The sequence below is a fragment of the Pollachius pollachius genome (genome assembly GCF_949987615.1).
Source record: "Pollachius pollachius genome assembly, chromosome: 3".
Taxonomy (NCBI): Eukaryota; Metazoa; Chordata; class Actinopteri; order Gadiformes; family Gadidae; genus Pollachius; species Pollachius pollachius.
This window is the reverse complement of record NC_136936.1, coordinates 44277233-44301182: the sequence shown is the minus strand read 5'-3', so window position 1 is coordinate 44301182 and position 23950 is coordinate 44277233. Positions and strand designations below refer to the sequence as shown.

The following is a 23950-nucleotide window of genomic DNA, read 5'->3' as shown; positions in this document are numbered from 1 at the left end:
CGATTCACATATCCACAGAGCTTTCACAAAGTAGAAGACGGAAGCATTGAAACAGAAGATGGTTCAGAAACAGCCCAGTCCCTGCGCTGTGTTCTGTAGCAGAAGTGAGACGTAACCAGCGCGGTACAGCAAGCTTTACGACATCCACAGAGAGAGGAACAGATGGGGTCGTCCCCATTGAACGACAGCAGACCAGTAAATCCACGGGGCGATTCATTGAAGCCACTATCAGCCAGTCCATCCCGGGGGGAGACATTTAAATAAGAACAAAAACACGAAACACAAACACCCTGCAAGCGTAAACACTACTCCACTTCTCTCACTTTAGCAAAAGCTTCTTTTAAATAGCAATCAAAAAACGCCATCCAAAAGCATAAATTTAAAAAACAGAAAATAATGGCTAATTTTGAACGAATGGCTATTCCTCGTCTATTCGTCGTCCTCCTTTCTCTCATAGCCCCTGTAGTCATGTCCAGCCTGCCCCTGATCCTCCCTGGGGGAAGTCCTTCAGCAGGTGCAGCAGCGGTCATGTTGAAACACCTTCTTCAAGTCTATTTTCACTCTTTTTTTTCCAGGAATGAGAAAGAGTTCCTTACCTGCACGCACGAACACACTCAAAACCCTTTCTTTATTCATTCAATTCAGGAGTGCACAACACAATGTCATGTCCACGGAGAAGTCTACCCAAAAAGGTCCTACAAGAGAGCTGTTTCGGTGTCCCCACCAGCGGTCGCGTCACGTTGGAAGTCGGACCTCAGTTATGTCTGGGGCGTCCCTTCTTCATCCGCGCCGCCTTGGGTTTGGGGATGTACTGGTTGTTGGCCTGATGCTCCAGCTCTCTGCTGAAGTACTGGATGGTTTTATTCAATCCCTCCTCCAACGGTACCTGGCCAAACAAACAGAGCACTCCCTTCATTTGTACTGCGAGGACTAGACATAGAGTGAACTATGAGACACTACGCTTCATGTTTTGGCCGTTGCAGAGTCCGATTGGTAAAATGATGAATCCCAGTTTGCCCATACTGTGTACCAATGTACTTCCTAATGATGAGACGCAGTGTAGACAATGCAGCCATGGGACACCTGTGGTGTCCTGTGTCCAACCATGTATGACACAAACAAAAGACCTTGGTTACATCAATCGCACACCAGACGAGTCACCGATGAGTGACACGATGTGCATCGGCGTGTGGTAGGAATAATGCGATTTTCGTTTAGGGTTGATTTTTTCTGAAACTAAGCGACGACACAATTGGAAAGATTACCATGTTTAAGAGCATAGAAGAAATTCCAACACCTTTAAAACCAAACTAAAGAAGGTTTTGGGTTTGTTGACACTCTAAAGTCATGAGCGGCCAAGCCCTTTAGCTTGGAGGGGGAAGGATCTCACGTACCACGGGCTCCCAACCCAGCATCATCTTCGCTTTGCGGATGTCTGGCCGGCGTCTCTGTGGGTCATCCTGGGCCTCAGGAAGGAACTGGATCTGACTGTGGCTCACTGTGGACACACGTTCTTATAAGCCAAACATTGGGAATACAAACGTTAGTCAAGACAACATCGATACATACAAAGTAGAGATCACGGACCAAAATCTATTTCTCTGCCTCCAATCCCAGGAATCTTTTTTCCATGTTCTCTTCCCTCCTAGCCCTCCCCTTCCTTCCTCCCTCACAGCTGATGACTTTGTAACCTACTTTACCCCTTCCGCCATCCTCCCTCCCCTTATCAACATCTTTTTTTCCCGAGAATTCCTCTCTCCTCTTAAGACTTCTACAGAATAACAGCGTCTAACCACGCAAACACCTGACCTGATCCCCTCCCCACTCCTCATGGCCGTCTTGAACAACATTCTGCCATTCCTCACCACCCTCATCTAATCCTCCCTCACTTCAGGCCCTATTCCAGCGTCCTCCGAGATTGCTAGAATTAAGCCGCACCTTAAGAAACCAACCCTTGACATCGCTGACTTCCGGAACTACAGACTGATAGCTCTTCCTTCATTCAATTCTAAAACACTGGAACGTGCCATCTCCAAACAACTGTCCTCCTATCGCCCACAAAACAACCTGCTTGACCCCCATCAGTCAGGGTTAAACATGCGACAGCCACGCTGCATTTAAAACGTGGCCAACTTAATCATGCTGTTCCCATTGTGTCCTTGCCTCGCCGCACTATGCCTTTACGTGCACGTTATGCACCCATGTCTTTGACTCGTTCGTTGAGTTCTCAGATTCAAGGCAATGGTACTGGCCTACAACGGAACTGCTTACCCACAAGGCTCTTGATGAGCTGGGCAAACTCCAGGATGGTGTGCTCCTCTGGGTTTCCCTGATTAAAAACCACACAGCTCCTCGTTATCAGAACAGCCACACCAGTCAGACTCACAAATTGATGAACCAATCAATAAGAAATGTATGAGCTAGCCAAGATATCCAAATGGGAAAGAACGCCAAATTTCCCTATTTCATAATTGATATAGTCCACTAATTAATTGTGAATTTTCTTTCCGTGTTGAATATACAAATATAATCTAAATTATAAAATTGATTAATGAACACATTCTATCAGGTGTGTGTGTGCGTGCGCGCACGCGCGTGCGTGTGTGCGTGTGTGTGTGTGTCTCTCACCAGGTTGACTGGACTGCTGATGTTACTGTTCATCAGGAGCACCAGGCCGTTCACCAGGTCACTGGGAGAGACGGAGAGAGACGGCTGTATTAGCACCTCCCATCACCTAGGCTCTTTGGGACTCCTGCATCTCCAGGCAGCCAGGTGGGAACGTTTGAATCTTTGAGTGTTCAAACAATGAAACACACACATTCACGCCATTCATTACACATATGAATCATACGACTTAAACCAAACCAAAAGGGGGTGAACGCTGCCCTGGGACCCCGGTTTCTAATCTCCTCCTTAGGGCCTCTCTGGAGTGGAGAGACGAGGGGTCCTCAGGGTGGTTCTCAAGAGGATCTGGAGGATTAAACAGGGCTTCCCACTCACCAAACCTGCCACATGCACTGGGATTGGCAGGCAGACCTGCCCATTCTGCCAACCTGCACACGTGGTGTCGGCATGCCATGCTGATTACTCCTCCGAAACAATGAGGTGTAATTACCCCGACGACAACTCTCCGACTGGTGGGTGATTAGATTTGATTCATTATTGTTTCTGGATGTTGCCTTGTTACGGTCGATGGTGAACCGTGGCACACCTGAGTGCATGGAACACCAGCCGATGGTTGACAGCTTGTGCCATCCATCTCCATCACTCATCTCAACAGGCACAGAAGCAAACAGACTCTAATGGTGGGCGCTAATGGAATGGTATTGACTGAACAGGCAGACAGTGTGCTAGAGATAAACGCAAAGGGAATGATCGCAGAGAAACTATTTTAGAGAGAGCGAGCGAGAGAGAGCAGCCAATAAACAGCGCATCAAAATGGATTTCTTACGATGTAAATGGTCAGGTGTTGAAAGTGTGTGTGCGACACCTTCAAGCAGACCCTTATCATCGTTGCCCTTAAGGGACAGGACCTGAATACAGCTCGGCTTTTCCGACAGCTTTGCACGTGATTAGGCTGATAATAAAATAGCTGATCACAAAAGGACTCGCCTTACCGCGTTGCTGGTAAGGCGATTAGAATGATAAAGAATGGCTGAACACAAAGGACTGCCCTGACCATCAACATACCAGGATGCCAAACAGCAGAATGTGTTGAAAGTCCCATTAGATGGGAGCAAGGCAGGGGGAGGATGCCTTATGGGGAAACAATGCGCAGCCATGTCCCAAGTGTACATAACGGGTTAAGAACCTACTAAGCCAGGCACATGGCCCCACAATACGCAGCAGTGGTAAGTGATGTAATTACCTTACATACTGGAAGGCTCTGGTCTGCAGTCCTGAACCATACACCTGTAAACACAGAGGATTGATGACTACTAACATCTTCCCAGTCAGGTGGATACAGTCTTCTACTGCATCCATCTCAACGTACATGTCTTGAAATCTTCCGAACCACGGTTCTACTGGCAATACCGTTCATACGGCATACAGGTTACTGATCATATATTCCAATATCCTTTTGTACATACTCTGCACTTTACTGCTTTTTTTGCACTTTTGGTGAGATGCTATACTGAATTTTGTTGTCTCAGTACTTGAAATCTGTGCAATGACAAAGCTGAATGTAATCTAATTTTTTTTTTTTTTGGAGAATAGATAAGCAAATGTTGCCTTTGAATGAACAACAACCAAAAACTGCATTTCTGGGTTATAGTATGACCTAACTATAAAGACCTGCTGCGTGCTTTCTGATATCATAAATCACCTTCTCATTAGCCATGGATAGCTTTAGCTGAAAGCTGGTTAGCTCTGGCACCACCCATTGGGGGCTAATAAAGGCCTATGGTGATAAAGGCCTACCGTGAGCGGTTCTCCCTGAAGCGCTTGCAGGATGAAGTTGCTGACGACTCGGCCGTCATTCATGTGCATCCTGGAGCCAAATGTGTTGAAGATCCGGGCCACCCTCACCTCCACACCTTCCTGGGGGCCCACACACACTGATTAAAATAAAAACACAAACTAACAGTGTATGTACCAATCAAAACAAAAACCCGACAGCAAGATGAATGACCAGAAACTAATTAAGTACATAATTAACCCCAAGAAATACTCATTAACCCAATTTCCATTAGATTTAAGAAAAGCCTCCATCATAAAGCTCCTACGATTCCTGTTGTATAGAAGGTAATTAATGCAGCAATCAAAGAGTTCAAGTAATTCAATTCAGTTGCGGCAATCTATCTTTCTCGTTATCATTTTTCTGCTTTTCCCTACTCCTTTAAGAATTCATAAAGTGCAAAATAATTTAAAAAAACACAGGGATTCAGTCCCCATGCAATGCATTTATACTTCTTGAACAGAATTTCAATAGATCGACAGTGGCTTGCTAGCTATTGTATGAGAAGATGCTTGATCGGGCATGATGGCTGGAAAAGGTTCAAAATTGTGATATGAAAACTCATTTGCCAATTGTATGTCTGTATATATATAAATATATTCCTGTATATAAAAAAAAAAATGTATATCTGTATATATATATATAAACACATAGTTTTCTGGGACCTGTTCTATCATGGATCTTTTGAACATCGGGGATCCAACCCGTACCCTTCAGGTTGGGAGCCGGACACCGACGGCCGGTTCACTATCCTGCCCCCTTATTAGTAACGCAAGCCACACAAAAACATGACTGCCTCCCCAGTACACCACCAGGCCTCTCTGGACAAATGACAGCCCATAATCATCAACATGGTTTAAGGCAGTATTCATTTGAATAGCGTGCAGTCTAAACACGACTCGAATAGCCTACGAGAGGCGACGAAGGAGCCTAAGACATAGTGAGGCAAGGCAAGGACACAATGGGGACAGCATGATGAAGTGGGCCACGTTTTAAATGCAGATTAGTTGTCACATGTTTAACAACCTCCAGCCATTCCCAACTCTAAAGTGAAATGTTGTGTGCAATAGCTTCTACTGGCCGTCTTGGTCAGCTTATGTCTCACATACAGGGCTTGTTTGTAAACATACACACCTTGATAACAATAAAAATGATGAAAGGAGCCTTTTGCAATGTAAAAATATGAACAGCGTATCAAAAAATGCAAATTTGCCCCTTTGCCAAATGTCTGAGAGGGTGGGGGTGGGCATAGCAGACAGTGTAGGATCTCCAAATGAGTAGAATTGACACTCACACACACACACACACACACACATAACCCTGTATGGTAATCAGTGGATCTGAGGACTTTGTGTGCATCTTAGTGCACTCGTATGTGCATGCATGGAAACATGCCATGAGAAGCAATGCCAATCTCGACACTCTGAATAGTCGCTTTTGGGAAGCATGCCTTTCATTGCAGATGTTTATACTCGTTTGTTATTAACAAGTAATAGGAACTAGATCACATATGGAATGAACTATGGGGTAATTTAAAAAACATTTTGAAAGCATGCCGATTTATGTTGGTAGTGACTCCCCTGCCGTCTGAAGCGAATGGCAGGCATAATGTTTCCATCTATTGCGACGCCTAGCCTTGACTGATCACATTTTAAATGTCAATGAATTTCAATTAAACAGAGATCTTATTTGTGATACCTCAGCCCACGTCCGACCTGCCAGACAGCTGGATATCTGAGGTGCTACGTTCATCGCATTTCTACCAGGGGCGAAAACTGGAGGTGTGGGGACGGGTGCCGAGATATCTCGAAGAAACGGAAAGCAACACAAGATAAAGAAATATCATCAGCTTAAATGAAAGCCGTGAGACAACAATCGCATCTGTTCATCAAAGGCTCGCGTATGTCAGGGTGGCAGAAAGGACAAATCCCCACAGTGGGAATATGTTCAGAGGATGCAGGGGGATGTCAGAACACAAACATAGTGCTGTGCAACTCATATTTATTTGGGTTTGTGTGTGTGATGATGTAGGTCCCCGTGTGAAATAAAAAATGCACCCACACCTTTTTGTTTTTCATATCAACACTGAATTTGGGATAAATTAGTCAGGTTTAAATATTTGTCGAGGCATAGGATCTACCAAGACTACAACACCATCAATCATCATGAACGATGGTTGTTTGGCCTGCACTGAGGGATGGTGCCTGCTGATATTAGAACAACATGACTAAGTCACCCAACAGGCACCTATGGTACCTTTAGATACACAATGAGCCTCTTCTCAGAGTTTCTTGCTGCCTCACTTTCTCAGAGAGCATCAGCGAGTTGTGAATGAAACACACATAACATACAGAAACTACAACAGTTTTGAGAACCAAGAACACTAGAAAGTACATTTCTAATGTATTGCAACTAATTAAAAACCAAACATGTTATTAAAGCATACTCGCATACATGTACGTTTTCTGCATTTGAAAACAAACGTTGAGAATGTATTTTCTATATAAACCGGGTGAGGTTGAAAGGTATCTTCCTGAATCTGTGCTAATGACAATTATAATTACCTCACCTCTAGGCATCCTTTATGCATTCTAAATTCACAAAACATAACTATACTTTAATTCATCGTTTCACGTTGAAGGCTTCACTAAATAGCTTACATCTTATAAAAGATAATGCAGTTTCCCCTCCAATAAACAAGGCCAGGTTCATGTGGATACATTTCAATTCTACTCTTAGATTAATGCATAGGAAATGTACAATGCATGTAAAAACAAAATACAGAGTGACCTCGAGTTTCATCACAACGTGGACCTGAACACATGTCAGTAACATAAGTGAACAATATCCTCCACTCGCTCTGTAAATACAAAAAATACAACTCACCGTTTGTTATTGTGCAAATATAAACCTATACGAAATATAAACATTCTGTCATAGTGCTGTTCACATTCAAAAGCCTAGCCAAAACGGAAATTAAAATGACCTTCAGAAATCTTTCTAGAAATCACACAAAACCTTTTCAGTGGCTCCTACATGCAATCCTGTTTTTTGTTTAGAAGAGTACAACTCCATCCAAGACCACTGAAGGGCACTCCCCAGACTCAAGACATTTTTATTCAGATACGCTTTTCATTTAGCCATCTCGCCTGCTGTGTTATTTGTCATTTAGTTGTACTGCATTGTCAAAGCCCTTTGGGATTGTGCCAGACCATGAAAGGTGCTATAAAATGTAATATAATATAATATAATAATATATAATATAAATAAAATGCATTCTTATTAATACTAATATTTATATTCACCCCAGGCACCCAAAGCTGAATCTATTTGATGAACCCATGCAGGGATACGGAGGCAAGCAGTAACTGTTACAGGAATTACTCCATTCTTCATCACAAGCTTTGCCACAGGGGGCATTACAATAGCAGAAACATATCTACCTTTTAAGCAACAACACAATGGGAATTGAAATGTACAATGTGTAGTATCTCCCAGCGTGAATCTTTCTTTGGGAATCTTATGCATGTGCACACATACACACCTCACACATCAAATAAACCAACACAGCAAACTAAATAGGAAGACAACATTAGAAACAACCTGTTGTTGGTAGCAGCAGGTGGCTTGTATTCTACGGTACGTATAGCTTTAAATGGAGGCCATAGGCTCCCCCCCCCCCCCCATGAGAAAGTCTGATTGGAAAACGGACTTAGTGCAGGTTTGACCAAAACAATTAAATGGACTCATCTTGCCAGCCGCGGCCGCGGGCTTACCTGTTTCATGTAGGCGTAGCACATCGTCTCCGCCACCCGCTTCCCCTCGTCGTAGCAGGCCCGGGGCCCGATGGGGTTGACGTGCCCCCAGTACTCCTCGTTCTGGGGGTGGACCTCCGGGTCTGAAGAAAACAAGGTGCATGGAGCACAGGTTTAGCTGGGGGGGGGGGTTGGTTTGATTCCAGGCAAAGAGGATGCATCGCACACGGTATGGAAGAAATTAACCCTATATTCTATTGCAAATTGTGATTATTGTCAGGCATATACCTATATTAATGGTGGAAAATAGCTAGTCATCTTTTACCTATTAATGGGGTCTGACATGAGTTGGGCCTAAAATGCTGATTCCACGTGGAGGGTCCAAGGGATCAGAATGTACAAAGACAGTACCATAAACACAGGACTTTGAACTACTTCGAACATGCTACTTTTCTAAACGTTATCTGTATGGTCTGACATGTTATGTAAGTTTGGAGGATGCCTTGCAAAAAGTGAAGATATAAGGAGCAGGACGAGAATCATTATGCAGTGTGTTGTGCGAACCACGAGAAACATCTGGCAGTGTGTTTTGCAAGCCACTCGGCTTTGTTGTCGCCTGTTCGCGGGTAGCAAAAAAGTCTTCTGTCATTCTTGCTCCGGACTCTTCGATTCCGCAAGCTCCCTTAGTTTAGTTGAAGTGATAGAACTTGGTTATTTTCTACCACAACGGGTGAATTAAAAGTGGTGGCGTTCATTGCTAAGATTGACTGGGAACATTTTGTCACACAAGGTCACCTACACCAACTTAAACCCACAGAAGTGATGACCATAGTCTGGCAGACCATAACTGTAGATGCCCGGCACTTCACATTATCCTCTGTGCACTCATTAGCAGGACACCGCCTCCACATTTTCTTTCACGTGCATTGTGCAGATATACAGTATGTATAATTAATTTATGTAATATATTATTACTTCACTTCAAAGATCTGTAACATAAATTGAATACAGCCATCGAAGCTGTATCTTGTATTCAATGACTGTATGCTAATTGCGACGGCTTTATATTTCACACGCAGAGCTCATGAGGTGGATGAAGGGGTCGTGATTTAGCGCTGGAAACCCCAGCTAGGAGTTCATTAAGTCATTAGTATTTCTATAGGACAGGATTAGATATGCCTCCATCTGCAATATTCACTACCACAATCAGCACTTTTATGCTCTTTGATATGTTAACTGTGATAGAACAGGCAGCGGGGGGGCTGTGTGCGTACGTTACCTCCATAAACCTCGGACGTGGACGCCAGCAAGAGCCTCGCTCCCACGCGCTTCGCCAGCCCTGAAGGAGACAGTAGGGAGAGGTGTCAGTGGGCGCAGAGTCTGCACACACAGAGCTAAACAAACCCGACGGTTTACAACTAGACACGGATTGCAATGGCACGCATTCAAGTTGGCATCGTGAGAAAATCCCCATGTGCAACTTTGTCTTTTGCAGGTCTGGCCTTGGATGGGCAGCAGCTGATTCCCAGGCATGGGTAGGGCCTTGTGTTGGTCAAACAGATCCATAAAATCAGAGTCAATAACTAAGAGAGGCTTTTGTTCTGGTCACTCCTGCTGGATCCGGTTTGGGAGTAATGGGAAGCATGCTCTCCTATGCTAAAGGCTTCCAATGGCGATTTCTGTTCATTCTGTTCATTTCTGTTCGTTCTATTCATTTTAACATTGTTATTTGGTCTGTTTCGGGTAAAACTGTCAAAACTGATTTACAGAGATCTATAATTGAATTATAGATACAAGTATTTCCTTTTCACGAGAAAGAAAAACAATTAAAAATATCTATGATTGAAAGTCCACATGTAGCAATATAATTGTGACTGGTGGAATTGTTATTTTCGATATCCGACATCAACAATTAAATTTCTGATATGTGGGGGACCCACAGTAATGTTGGGGATATTAATGGACCGTGGACAAGAATAGAATCAGAATAATCTAGAATTCCATTCAAGATATCGGTTATACAATAACAATCAAACATTGCCCCTCGTAAGAATTTACCATTTTAAATTTTACCAATACTCAAATATATCTGCCATTTGCTGGTGGAATGGGTTAATTGTGTAGCCTGATTGTCTGCTCTTTTTATTTTAAGCATATCAACAAAAAAAAGACAACAATTATAACGATGTTGTACTTTCTCAGTAAATGACCCTTGAAGTTTCTCATAAGGATGATGTTAAACACTATGAGGAATCCTCCAAGGGTAATACATCATGGAGGACAGGTCATTGTTTGAGACGTTTTTTGGCTCATTCAACAAATGTAAGCTGAAGTAGGTTTTATGTGTAAAAAAAAAACCACACACAAACAGTGATAAAATGTGTAATGCAACAAACAGCAACACATAATCCTCCTTATATCAAAATGGACACAGAGGTTAAGGGGGACTATTGAATCAGCCCAGAACACACATTTTAGGATACAATAAATACTAAAACCGAATTGCACCATAAAAGCTCTGATGCCTGCATGTAAGCGTCTAAATGGACCGGAAAATCATGGGCCTTTCAATGAAGTAATCAGCCTTAATGGCACCCATGTGACTGAACCGACAGTCATCATGCTGGCCATCAACACTGACATGGATGCATGACCCTCCACAACATATAGACCTACTGTCTTCTTCACACAAAAGTCATCACCGTCATTCCTGGCGCTCCCATTCGAGGTAATTGCAGGATTTCGATATCTTGCCTGGCCAGGAATTGCTCACGTTCCCATGACAACCATAGGATGATGCATTGTCCTTGGCCACTGCTCAGAGTAGTGAGCCCCATCCCGCCCCCCTCTTGTCATACATATACCCTCCTAGTATGTAGCCGTGTAAACGCCAAGGAAACATCACATTTGATTTAAGCATGATGTCGTAATGAGTGAGGACGAGGGTGTGCGGGTTGCAAACAAGTTGAGGTCGTAGCGCATAGACGCCCTTGAAAGGAAAACACTGCAGTCCTTTTCTTAATATCAACCAAACATGTGTCAACTGCACATAGAAATTGCATCAGGATGGCAGGTATACAACGTCCACAGGGCATGATAAAAGCTTTTCTGTACTGGCGATTGGTGCAATCTCAAGGACGCACCACAAACCTAAATCTGTCCCCAAACACAGCAGGTCTAAACCCCGAAACGGCTGTGCTTCAGGATATATTTTAATGATTGCGGTGACCAGGAAGAGCACCTCTACTGATGAATAAAGAAAGGCACAGGAGGCTGCAGCCTTATAAACACAAAGCTGACACGACAGCACCGGTAAATTCCCTTGAAAAAATACAAATTATTTATTGACTTCAGATAACAGACAACGGACTGAACATAAATGTGCGCAGCCACATTGATTGTTGGGTGTGCTGCAGGATGGTTTCTGCCCATCTGGTGCTAGCATAGTGACTTGAAAGGACTTACCAAGCATGTTGAGAGTTCCTATGGTGTTGGTCTTCAAGGTCTTGATGGGGTTGTACATGTAGTTTGGCGGAGAGGCTGGAGATGCCAAGTGGTAGATCTGATCCACTGTTGATAAAACACAGGGTAAGGATTGCATGGGGTGATCACACACACACACACACACGTTATTTCAGAGATTCAATTTCTAAACACCTTCCACCCCACTAGCCATTGAACAGGTCTCCTATCCCTTGATTTCTAAGGCCATTACCATTAGACCCATTTTCCTACGCCATAACCCTTCCACCTTTCCCGGTTGCATGCATCCATTCCTCACCTTCTCCCTGATTCCCTAATCAACCGGTAGCCATACATGCCCCTTTAATCCCCCAGCGCAGACTCTTTCAACCTCCACACACTATCGACCACTTCACAAACCATTCCCCGCCGACATCCTCAACCATTTCAGCACAGTCCAACTGCCAATAAAGGCCACTCACTCTTAAAAGTGGTCGCCTGGAACCAACAGACCAAAAGTATTGACAGACGCAGACTACCTCCTCTTTAATTGTCACATCACCGTGATGGTTAATTTGTGCATGTGTAACAATGGGAAATTTAATTGGCGAGATGGGGGTGCAGAATGAATGATACCACAGCATTGCTTGCCTGGGGCTGAAGGTTTGTCATTTTTGTGCAATTTGCGATGTTATGTTCTGCTTTCAATTAATGCCCTTATTGTTTGCTTGATACCCACTTTGATAACGCCTTTGTGCAATGGCAGTGGCACCATCCAATCAGGTTACTTCCTAAGAATAGCACATTCTAGACAGTCTAGATTCATACAAAATGCTTGGAAAAGCATTTCAAAAAGTTAAAGGATGATCCAAAATAAGTCAAACCATGTCAACAGCAGTCATCACACACGGTGGTTAAAAGAATTCTCTCAGGCGGTACTCGTTGCTGCTTTGTTCTATTTACTGAAATGCAAACGCTACAAAGTGTCTTTGTTCATTAATGCATTTCACCATTCCTTCGTTCTCTTGACTATAGGGACAAAGAGCCGCAGACAGCTCTCCTGCTGTTTCACTTCATCAGGGGAGAGAGGTGTTCGCACCCCAGAAGTGCCATCAGACAACAAAGTGGATCGGAACAGCACAGGGGGCGAGGAGAATCTCCTCTATGTGGTAAAGAAAAGTGTGTGGAGGCCAAGGAAAACACAGGGTGTTTTTCCGGCCGCCACCATCAGACAAAGATAACTGTAGCCCACTGATCTGGATGAAAGGCGGGCAATTTATTGTGCCGGTGGGGGAGTTTATCACCCCATACAACACAGGCATTTCAAAAGGTGCATTCTATGGAATAGAGTTGCACCGTCTTTAGAGAAGAGTTTCCTCAAGGCGTGATTTGCCTTGTGGAAAAAATATATACAAATATAAACAAGAATGTGGAAGAAATATAGAACTTCAACCATCCTCAGTAAATAGTTTGTAGAATATTCTGTTCTACATATATTTTCTATATGGTGCAGTTGAGATGTACACAACAACACTAATATAAGTATTTGCATAATTATATAATCTAACCACACTCGTTCAGGTGTCCTATCTAGAAAAGATCTACCAGCAGTTAAAGTCTCGGGCCATGTTTTACGTTTGCATAAAATACTAACAATGGTTGACAGAATATCTTGTTCAGTGACGCCCGTATACTGACAAACAATACAAGGTGTTCTGTGCTCCTCCCTTCCCCCTGTGAATATACAGCCTGTGTATCTTCCCCTTTGTGCTGTGAATACTTATGGGGTGCATCTTAAAGAGCCAGTCGACCCACAGTATCAGCGGGAATACAAACACTGTAATTAAAAAGATATGTGTTTTGGGCTGAGATTTCTAGGAAGATGGGGGGCGTGTTACGACCTAACGGCAACTTTGTGAGCCTTTTTTAGTACCGTTGTTGTGATCGAGTGTTATAATGAGTGACGTGTATATGATCTGCAGCATACACCGACATTACACTGAGAAGCAAACCCACCCTTGGACATAAACCACTGCTCAGACGGAGCTCGACAAAGCCACACACCGTAGCGCCATACTGTTGGTGTCCTGGAAGACTAACCCTCTCTCGGACGTGATCATCAAAATCAACGGCTTTCCAGAGCAAGCATCCACAAGTCAAACACACCGGGGAGTTATACTAGTTAGTGTTTGAGAATTATAACCCTATCTCCGTCAACCACCGCCCAGGCAGAGCTCCACACACCTTTTATCGCTAAAATCCTGTCTTATTTAATAACAGTGATATAATGGCTTGGATTATCATGTGCACGATCCTAATATAAATATAACCACTTTCAAGGCTCCTCCTTGACCAGGATAGTCAAGTTAAGTAAGCTACATTAAGGTTGAGGCTTTCCTTCACATCTTTTAGAATATATGACGGATACTGAGTAAACTCATTAAAGACAATAATATACCAAAAATATTAGTTATTACTCCAATTAACTTTTAATGTTGTCTTTTTACCTGAGTGGAAGAAACTACTGGCCAAGCATTTGTTTGAATATTTAACGTCAACTATTTTTGAGCCTGCCATGTGCAATGCATTTGTGATACTGGGATGTATAATATACCTCAGAAAAATGATAAAATATTTATATTCTCAGCAAGTGTGTCTCCCTTTTGAGTTATTGAAATGAATTCCACTCATCATGTTTGGTGTGCGCACAAGGAAAATAATGTCAGTGAAAAACTAGGCCTATGAAAAGTGGTTGTCAGGGTAAGAAAGCGAAAGCAAATCAACACGTAGGTACCTAGTGAATTTCTCATAGCTAATAAGTTGGTCCCTACCTAACCTTACTTCACAGCAGATAAGATAAGATATACTTTATTCATCTCAGCAGAGAAATTTAGGATGGCCTTTATTTAAATGTATTTACTATAATATATTATATTATACTATATATTTATTTATTATCAACAGGCCTTGACTGTTGTTATAACCACTAACTGACTAAAGGATTTGAAACCAAAAAAAAGGCCATCTGGACAGAAATATATAAATATTTACAAAGACACATTTTAATAAGCGTCTCCCAACACACCCGCACACACCCCTGCAAAGCCATGCACTTATTTATCATTCCCGGCATTTGTCAAAGGGATAACAGTAAACATCCCATCATGGTCCTCATCATGTTTTTACAACTAAAGCAAACACCCTGGACTAATCGACATTTCAAATCCACAGAAATACCATCACACAAAAATAACTAATGAATTGAGTGAAACAAGACCCGATGCCATCTCTCCTCACCTTCGATGTACAGAGGCTCCACCACGTCGTGGTTGATGAGCTCAAAGTTCTCGTGTCCGATCCAGTGCTCCACGTTCCTCTTCCTGCCCGTGAAGAAGTTGTCCACCACGGTCACCTCGTGGCCGTCCATCATCAGCTTGTCAGTGAGGTGGGAGCCCACGAAGCCTGCGCCGCCCGTGATCTGGGGACAGGGAAAAAACGCAAACCGTGAGTCACGGCCGGTGCATTCGTCGACTGCGGCCTCGGCTGATGGCTGATTGGTTGATTGAGCTGGGCTGAGTTTGGTTCATTTTGAAGGAAGGGAGAAACGGTACAGAATGAAGAAAAAAGGTCTGCAATCAGTAGGTTTAGCCAGAACGATATGCAACTCCCTCTGGAGGGAAGTGTTGTTTTGGGACACGTTTGACGAGAAAGGTTTACCAACGGTATGGCATTCAGATTGATCTCCATTGACTTGAGTGGTGTTGATTTTAAACTTTACAGACACTTTTTCTCTCCATTTACTGCTGTTTTTTTTACTTGAATTTACTTTTTTAATTGAGTTTTCTTTTCACAGCATCACTTTCAAATGTTTCTTACGTCACAATGTAACCTTGAATGAAACCCAAACCCAACACTCAAGAACAATCATCACTTCTTAAATTATGCATACGCTGTTGTGTTTCAAGGTATTTTTGTCTATTCTTTGTGTGTCTAACTTATAAGGAAGAGGTATTTCTGAGAAAAGATGGATGGCTGAGTAAACAAGGAAAACACATAATTGAAGTATTATGGGATGGCTGTGGAAGGTCTGCACTGAGAGGAGAGCAAGGGCAAACAGGAGTGACTACAAGTGCCCTGATGAATGAAGAGGAAAGAGGTGGTAGAAGATGAGTGCTGTTTTCAACGTACCAAAATCCTCTTCCGATCCTTTTCTGAGAGGAATTTGACAGGAGGATATTTCTGGGTAAAGCTGTAAAAGAAGAGGTGAACAGTTTTAACATTGGAAAAAAGAAACCAACCAAAACGATCTACTGACAACTTGCGTAATACAATTTAGAACAATTATTGATCGTCATGTTCTCACACATACATGTTTCAGACACGCGTGTCAAAATGTTATACGAATGATAGCCACATAATGAAAGCCTAAATATTGTTTGTCGTTCGACAATTTGCTTCTAGGCTTAACATAAAAAATCGTAGCTTACTACTGCTGTCTATTATTAAATTAAGAAAGTCAACAGATCTACAAGTGAACAGGCAAACCCAACACAAAGCCAACACAAAGCCAACACAAAGTCCAACCACAGCAGCCAAAATCATTAGTGACATGGTGCGATGTCACTAATTTGCATTCACACAGACAAAAAGGGTCTTGCTAGACATTTGCTCAGAATGTGACAATCTTATGTAATAAAGAAGCAAATACAAGCTGCCAATCCTCCAGGCAGCATACCAGACATGCTACTGTTTGGTCAGCTGTCAGGAAAGATGCATTGGAAGCATTTACTTTGGGATCCAGTGATATTGATTGATAAACATAAAGGGGATACAATAAAATCCTTAGTAAAAAAAACTCTTTGTTCAGTAAAGTCAAGAGGTTTTAGACAATGACTATTGAATGATTTGGAAATAAGAGTTTTTAGGAGCTTAGTACAGCGTCAAGTTGGGTCATAAACACACCCACTTACTGCTGTGCAGAATATAACACAGCATCCACGACTTAACAAACAGCAAGTCACAGAGGGGTATACTTCATAGGCAGCATACCAGAGTTTGCAGAGTCCAATCCCTGAACGTGTATTCACAACGTGTATTAATACCTGCGTGAGTGTGTGTAAAAGAAATGCTTACCTAAGCTCAAGGTCATGAATCTTCTCTCTGAGGGGTGCTACAGCCTACAGGTGAGGAGGGTTTGACAGAACAAGGGCACAGCGAGTCAGAACAAATCAGGTGCATTGTGCATCAGCTCCATCTTATGCCTCATTAAAAACCTCATACATTCTTCATTTCAGACATGATCTGCACATTATTATGCAACTTTCATAAAAATTGAAAAAGATATATGGGGAACATTTAATGCCTGGTGTCTAACATTTTGTAGCAAACAGTAGGGGTGGGAAAAATAATCGATTCATCGCGATTCTGTGTAGAACGATTCCGTCTCAATTCAGATAAGTTAATAATCGGAATTAAAAAAAAAAAGATTATATATATTTTTTTTTAATTAAATTTGTTCGCCTCCTGCAACATGCTGTTCGACAGAGAGGGATAATTTGAGTAGTTTTAAAATTATTTAATTTATCTTCAATGTGTATTGGCCAATCTGATTTGTCTGGACGTGATTGCGATTCAGCCTACGCATAGCATGCACGCAAACTCACAGCCACTAACAGCCACAACGACTAACAAGTTCTTATTCTTATAATTGACTAAGAGCAGCTTTTTCTTTAATGACATAGAAAGAAAGATTAGAAAGAAAAGAAAACTAAATCTGTTTATTTTTTACCTTCTTCCATAGTGTGTTGTAATGCAAGCTGCATTGATTATTGCATTGTTCATAGAAAGTCATATTTGTGACAAAAGCTTTTTCTCTAATCAAATATTAGATAAGGTAATTAATCTGTTGATTTCTTTTATTGATCATTACAAAAGTAGGAAGTGATCAGCAAACTGAGTAGCAAATTCAGATGTATACATATTTTTTGAAAATCCTGCATGGAAATAACATTAAAAAAATAAATTGCTTCGAGATGCATCAATAATTGTTTTAGAATCGAATCGTTGACCTCTGAATCAGAATCGAATCGTGAGGTGCCAAGAGATTCCCACCCCTAGCCAACAGCAGTGAAGAATTCCAAGAACTGAATAACCCCCTCAAACACACACCTCCCTTTCCAACGACTACGGTTGCATGTACTGGGCTTTAATAGGTAAGGTGCCAGTAGGCATATAAGTTACAAGGTAAAGAGACATAAAAAGTTATCGCACAAAAGGTAAATGTTAGATGGCTCTAGCCTGCATATAAATCTGTTGAACCAATCCCAATCAGGTATCTTTGTCATAGTGCCCACGGTCACTCGCTGTACATGATGTAGGACATATGCAATAGCTTTTTTACTTTTCTCGACATCGAAGTCCTCTTATTGCATCAATAGCGTGAAACGACAGTCAAAAGACCATAATTATTAATAAATATAAGAACTATTAATTATTATATCAGTTATGTCTTGATCATAAATCTCGATAGAAGTAAGTGTGACAAGCCAGTGTTTACTTGCACTGCGTAATGTGAATAAAGGTTACTTTGGATAAACATGACAGTGTGCAATTGTGTCGGTACAGTTTAGTTTTGGATACCAACTTCTCTGAAAAAGTGAAAGCCTACTTTTGGTTATCAAACAAGGAATTAAAAAATGAATCTCCCAAACATGGATGTATTAAAGAATGCATACCCACTTATCATAATCCCTTTCATCTGCGAACTGTCGATTGCTATACAATTTTACACTCAGATTGTGGGCAAAAGTGTGTGAAACACCTTTTGCCTTCAACCCATTAACTGGTATGAGTTCAAGTTCAATTGTTGCTTGATTTTCATGATGCAAATATTATGCGCTTAGTGAATAACGAGTAATCATAAATGGCCAGGAAACGGTTGAATTTCAGCAACCAGACTAATAAAAGAGACTCATAATTGCCTTGCAATGCCATTAATACATGAAGTAACCCAAAAAGTACAACTTACTTCGTCTATTCTTTGCTCAATCTTCATCTCGCTGTGTTCCTGTATCGATCTAGGATGCCGAGTTAGGGGAATATAAGCACACAAACACTATAAGAAAAAAACACTACAAAATGAGGAATTCACCAGAATTTTTGTTTCCCTGAAATACTCTACCTCATGTTCGTATACGTTCCCCAGACAGCTGGAACAGAGAAAAGAAAAATTGTAGGACGGTTTCAAAAATTGCAGAAAGAAAGATCATGAACTCATATCATGACGAAATTGTGTGCGTGCATACGTGCGAGCGTTCTATAGATATCTAATGTATTATGTATGGGAACATTGAAAATTACATGCTAGGCTACAGAAAGATCGAATTGGGGACATTTTGTGTATTAAAAGATCATTTCTATTGCATAACATATTGCTAGTTGTGTATTATATGTTTGACTTTTTGGTATTTCTTGCATTTCAAGTATTGCTTCCTCTGCTGGGCGATGGGGACTGCCTATTGAAAGATTGCCCTGAACTCGAACATGCCCTGACTTAGGAGTGCCCAGAAAACACTGAACTCATGTCTACCTAGGTCATCAGGCAACAATGATCTCAACTGTGACCAGAAGGTTTTACAATACTGGTCTCTCTGCAATAAACCACAATAAACCTCTGCCAATTATTGTTTGCATTCCTACAGTTGGTTTTGTTTAGTCAATTCATGGTAACATAACAGGCATGATTGTCATTTGCAATCTATTGAGGGAAATCCACCAAGGACCTTTGGTACATTGTCCTGATTTATTTTCACTTAACCTTAATTAAACAAGGATAGTCCCATTGAGATTATCTGTCAAATTTTTAAGGAGGTCGTTGACATTGAATATTAAGCAAGACTTGATAAGAATTGCAATAAGGAACTTGCATACATCTTCCTTCTCGACAAAGAGTCAGGAAGAATCTTCTTTGATTGGGCCTCTCGGTCAGCAAACCTTTGTTTACTCTTTACTGACCAGTAAAGACTTTTCTTCACACAAAATAATTATATACCTGCATCAAATACATAGGCTAATATATTGTACCACTCTACAATTTATTTTATAGCGCTGATGCCAATAAGGCAATGAGCTTGTATCTTAACAACTGCAAGACGTCACCATGGCAATACCTAAGAACATCCTGAAGCTAAAGGAGGGCAAGTCTGAAGTCCTTGTATAAAATAAACATTGAAGAAAATAAACATAGAAAATATGTGTTGTCTAGTGTTTTTGTTCCTGAAAGCCAAAAACCAGATCCATGAACCATGCCTCATCGCTGAGAAAAACATTATTGTTTCCTAGACAATACAATCAGGTCTGGGCCTCGTTTCCCGATGTACGATCATTCTGAGATCCATTGTGAATTTCTTTGGAGCGTTTCCCGAAACTCCTCTTAACATGAACGCGCGTTCACTGCACTCACGACGTTCGTAGGATTGTACCTGTCCACTGACACGTTGCTGAAACGGGCTCCGTAGGAGGGGGAGACGCAGGAATGTCGCAGGAAAATGGGGTTAAACTGAAACATACTTTGCGCAGCAAAGTGAGCCGACTTTATCTGATTCCGCATAAGGTGTCATTGATTGGCGCGCACTCTCTAGTCTAGAATATTTGTAGACATTAAAAATGCAACGTTCCATTCATTCATTATCATTCAAACGAGGCTAGGCATTGACACACGGCTATTGCTGACCCGATTAGGAGAGCTTGGTCTAGATCCTGCCCATATTGTTGGGCAGGATCTCTTTAGAATAATTTGTATTATTGCATATTCCCGAATGTATTAATATTTTTATGAATGAATACACCCGCATGCAATAATGAGTTCACGTCTGCGTGTAGACTACAAACGCGATTAACTATGGTCAGGGATGTTCGTTACTGTCTAGACAGGGTCCAATAAATAGTAAACTTCATCACAGCCTCACCGAAGCTCACCGAAACAATCGCAACAAAAAACGCCTGCAGAAATTTTCCGACACCCGCTGGTCTCAGAATGATGCATGTCTACAGTAGCCTATGTCTTCTGTCATTGATCAATATGAGGACATTTTAAACACGATGGTTGAATTGAAATCAGAGGGAGACAGCAAGTGCAGCTCGAAAGCGACCTCCCACACAAGAGCAATGGAATCATTTGATTTTATTATATGCCTTGTGACGTGGAGTTTGATCGGTACATTTCGGCTTGGCATGTTTTTTTTTATTTTAAATTGCTGCAATAAATTATGTTGTTGTTGACTTCTAACATGTCTCTATCTTTGCTGTTTAAATCTAACAGTAGTCTATGAGTAATATATCGGCGGTAACCACTGTTTTTGGTTGCGAAATAGCTCCAGCTGGGCATTCCGTGGTATTGGATGTGTTTTAATAAATCGCATCCAATACACGGAATGTCCACTGGTGACACCACTGAGGCTATAGTAGGCTAACGATGCTCTTGGCATCCTACGAGTACCCCTGGAGTCCTCGTTAGCGTCGAGCGTTTTCACGAGGTTCGTTACCAACGATGCTTTCGGGAAACGGGGCCCTGGTCCTGACCTGGCCCACAACCACTCCATAATACAAACAAATTAACTTTTTCATAAATACGATCACAAACTATGGTTAATGCTCCATTCACTTCAGATTAAATGAGCTTTTGATTTGAAATTATACAACCTTTGTCACCCTTCGGATTTTTTAGGTTGTTTTTCCATCAGTGTTTTAGAATCATGGTTACCCACCTACCAATTGCATCCCATCCATCCCTATAAGGGAATAGGAGGGCCTGTGGGATGACTAACATGGATTACCTAACACCAAATTACACTAACAAATATCTTGATTGATTTAGTGCCTGTTTCATAATCGACTCGAGTGTTAATGTCACTCTTAAAATAAATTGTGGAAAGTAACTAGGGTCATCAACATGTACGCTGTTCATACTCTGCATACCAAGTATGACTTGATTTAGGTGGCTGTTTTCAGCATAGCAGCTAATAGTGTATATGGTTTATATGTTATTGATCATTAAGCCTCGCCCTGGAGAAATGTTAGGACGAAAGCTACCGTGATACTGTCAATAACAATATGGTCCACCTTCAGTTCTGTCAGATGGCAAAGACGCAACTTCACCGCCTTGATACAAGATGAAACAACAGGCAACTTTATAATAATCTCGACTAGGTTTCGAGTATCTCGACACATAAACTGCGCCGGTGTGGGGTGTGGGATCATTTTCATGGATGTGTACTTACAGGCTATGTAGGCGATCAACGCGAGGGCAACCAGCAGCTTCATCATTCTCCTGTTTATCCCTGAGATCACCCACACGATCCGCTTCATTATCTGCTCAATGCAACATGGGACTCGCAACAACAACACTACCACTACACTTTAACTCAAGACTGTCCATGTTTTCGGTCGTCACCAGACATACCAGACGGCAGGTCAAATAATAGGCTACCCTAAAAGATCATGTTTTGGCGACGCAGTGCATTGTTCTGAGAGTAGTCGGACGGCTCGGCAAGCAAGTTGGTTAGCAAGCTGCTACGTCAACACTTCCCAGTCATACGTGGCTAGCCCGACACTAGTAGCTCTGTCTTATCTCCAGCACTGTGTGCTACTGTAGAATAATACGAATTACGGCTATTAAGTGACCTGATGGAAGTCCTTATATGCCAAACGGTCAACGCACTTTAACAGCGTAGTCCGGTTGGGGTAACAGACGGTATAATGTACCGAAAGTGCATCGTCTCAGGTTAGCCTTTAGCTCCAGCAGGCTGGCTAGTTTATACAAACACACCGCCTCTTCAGCCCGTATTAATATCCAGTAAGAGAACGATATGACAGCAGCGATTTCACTAAAGTAAAACTTGAAGTGATTAAATAAATAACTATCTCAGTCTTGCATTAAAGCACAAACTCGGGTTGTTCTTCACTGTTTGCCCGACGCGTTTGATCGGTGAACGACAAATTCTTGGATTGATTAAACGGACTGCTTTTTAACTTTCGATAATAATAATCCTCAATATCCCATTTAGTCATTAGAATGTTTAATTCGACTTCTAACGCTATTTGTTGACATTGCATATATATCCCAAACATGCGATTGATAATTAATGTAAATAACAGATCAGTAATAGTCAAGCAATTCAACACATTCAGACATAACTTCAAATCTCGGGTTCATCCACCTCAGGCACAATGGTTCATTCATAAATAGAAGACTCGCATTTAGGAAAACTACCACATTGCTCTGACCCATCTGAGACTAAACACATTTATAAAAGTTGACATCGTGTTGCGTTCCTAGAAAATGTAAATGTTTAATTGATTAATATTGAAATCATCCATAATCAAAGAAAAAACTTTTATTGTGGATATAAATGTGAAGATTCATAATCTGTGTTAAATCCAAGACCAGACCCTTTACTGTATTGCTATTCTATTTTAAAGGTTTATACCTGTATATTGACTGTTTAGTTTTTTAGTCATTCTAGTGATGAATTGAGTTATAGGCTACAATACCATTATGGGGTAGGGGTTGCAGGATTCTTGCCCAAGGGTGCTATGAGTAGTAAGTAACTATCATGTAATATTAAACAACAAAAAAACCCGATATTTTATTTAGGGAATTTAGGGAAGGGTTCTTTGGGTTGACCTCGCCTGACAAGCAGAATGGCAGCTTGTAGCGCAAAGATCTGGGGTCCCTCCTTACAGTGGCGACTGGTCATTAGGGGCAAGTGGTGCTAGGCCCCACCTACTCTCACAAGAAAAAAAAAAAGGAAAAAAAAGAAAATGAAAAAATAAAAATATCAAAAATATTATAGATAAAATAAATTATACATATATATATTTTAAAAAAGATCTCCCTAGAAAGTACTGTAAAATAATAAGTTTGGCGCTTTTAGTTCATTTTTAGTCGACGGCTTGCTTCATCAGACTGAGTTCCTCTGGAGGGGCAAGAGGGGCTCGAGCCCCGCCAGCCCAATGTAATGTGAATTGGACTTGAAAAATTGCAATGCGCATGCTCAGAGTGTTTCTCTGTTGAAGTGGACGGAGATTATTTTACTTCTGGTGGGGCTAGCCCCACCGGGACCGCCATGGAAATATATGGTTCGTTCCACTACAGTGTAATTTCATTTTTCACCGTTCATTGGCTGTAGTGTGTTGTGATGAGTCATGACTCGAGTGACCTCCCACCTCACCTCACCTGCCGCGCGCGAGAAGTCCGGTAGTGAAGAAGAGAAGG

General features: G+C 41.7%; 1 protein-coding gene across 2 annotated transcripts; it reads right to left on the bottom strand.

The window, feature by feature from the left end:
* Window positions 1-110: 110 nt before the first annotated feature.
* On the bottom strand, window positions 111-22659 carry uxs1 (UDP-glucuronate decarboxylase 1). Of its 2 annotated transcripts, none has more exons than XM_079733973.1 (15): window positions 21954-22659; window positions 18857-18884; window positions 18704-18752; window positions 16810-16853; window positions 15865-15925; window positions 14974-15154; window positions 11680-11784; window positions 9494-9553; window positions 8236-8357; window positions 4423-4542; window positions 3869-3912; window positions 2629-2689; window positions 2272-2329; window positions 1395-1513; window positions 111-886 (listed from the first exon to the last, which is right to left on the bottom strand). In XM_079733973.1, the coding sequence occupies exons 1-15, from the start codon at window positions 22039-22041 to the stop codon at window positions 755-757; spliced, it is 1272 nt and encodes a 423-aa protein (XP_079590099.1). In that variant the 5' UTR covers window positions 22042-22659; the 3' UTR covers window positions 111-754. The 2 variants fall into 2 exon arrangements, with proteins under 2 accessions (XP_079590099.1, XP_079590100.1); XM_079733974.1 differs by having other exon boundaries at window positions 1395-1498.
* Window positions 22660-23950: the final 1291 nt, after the last annotated feature.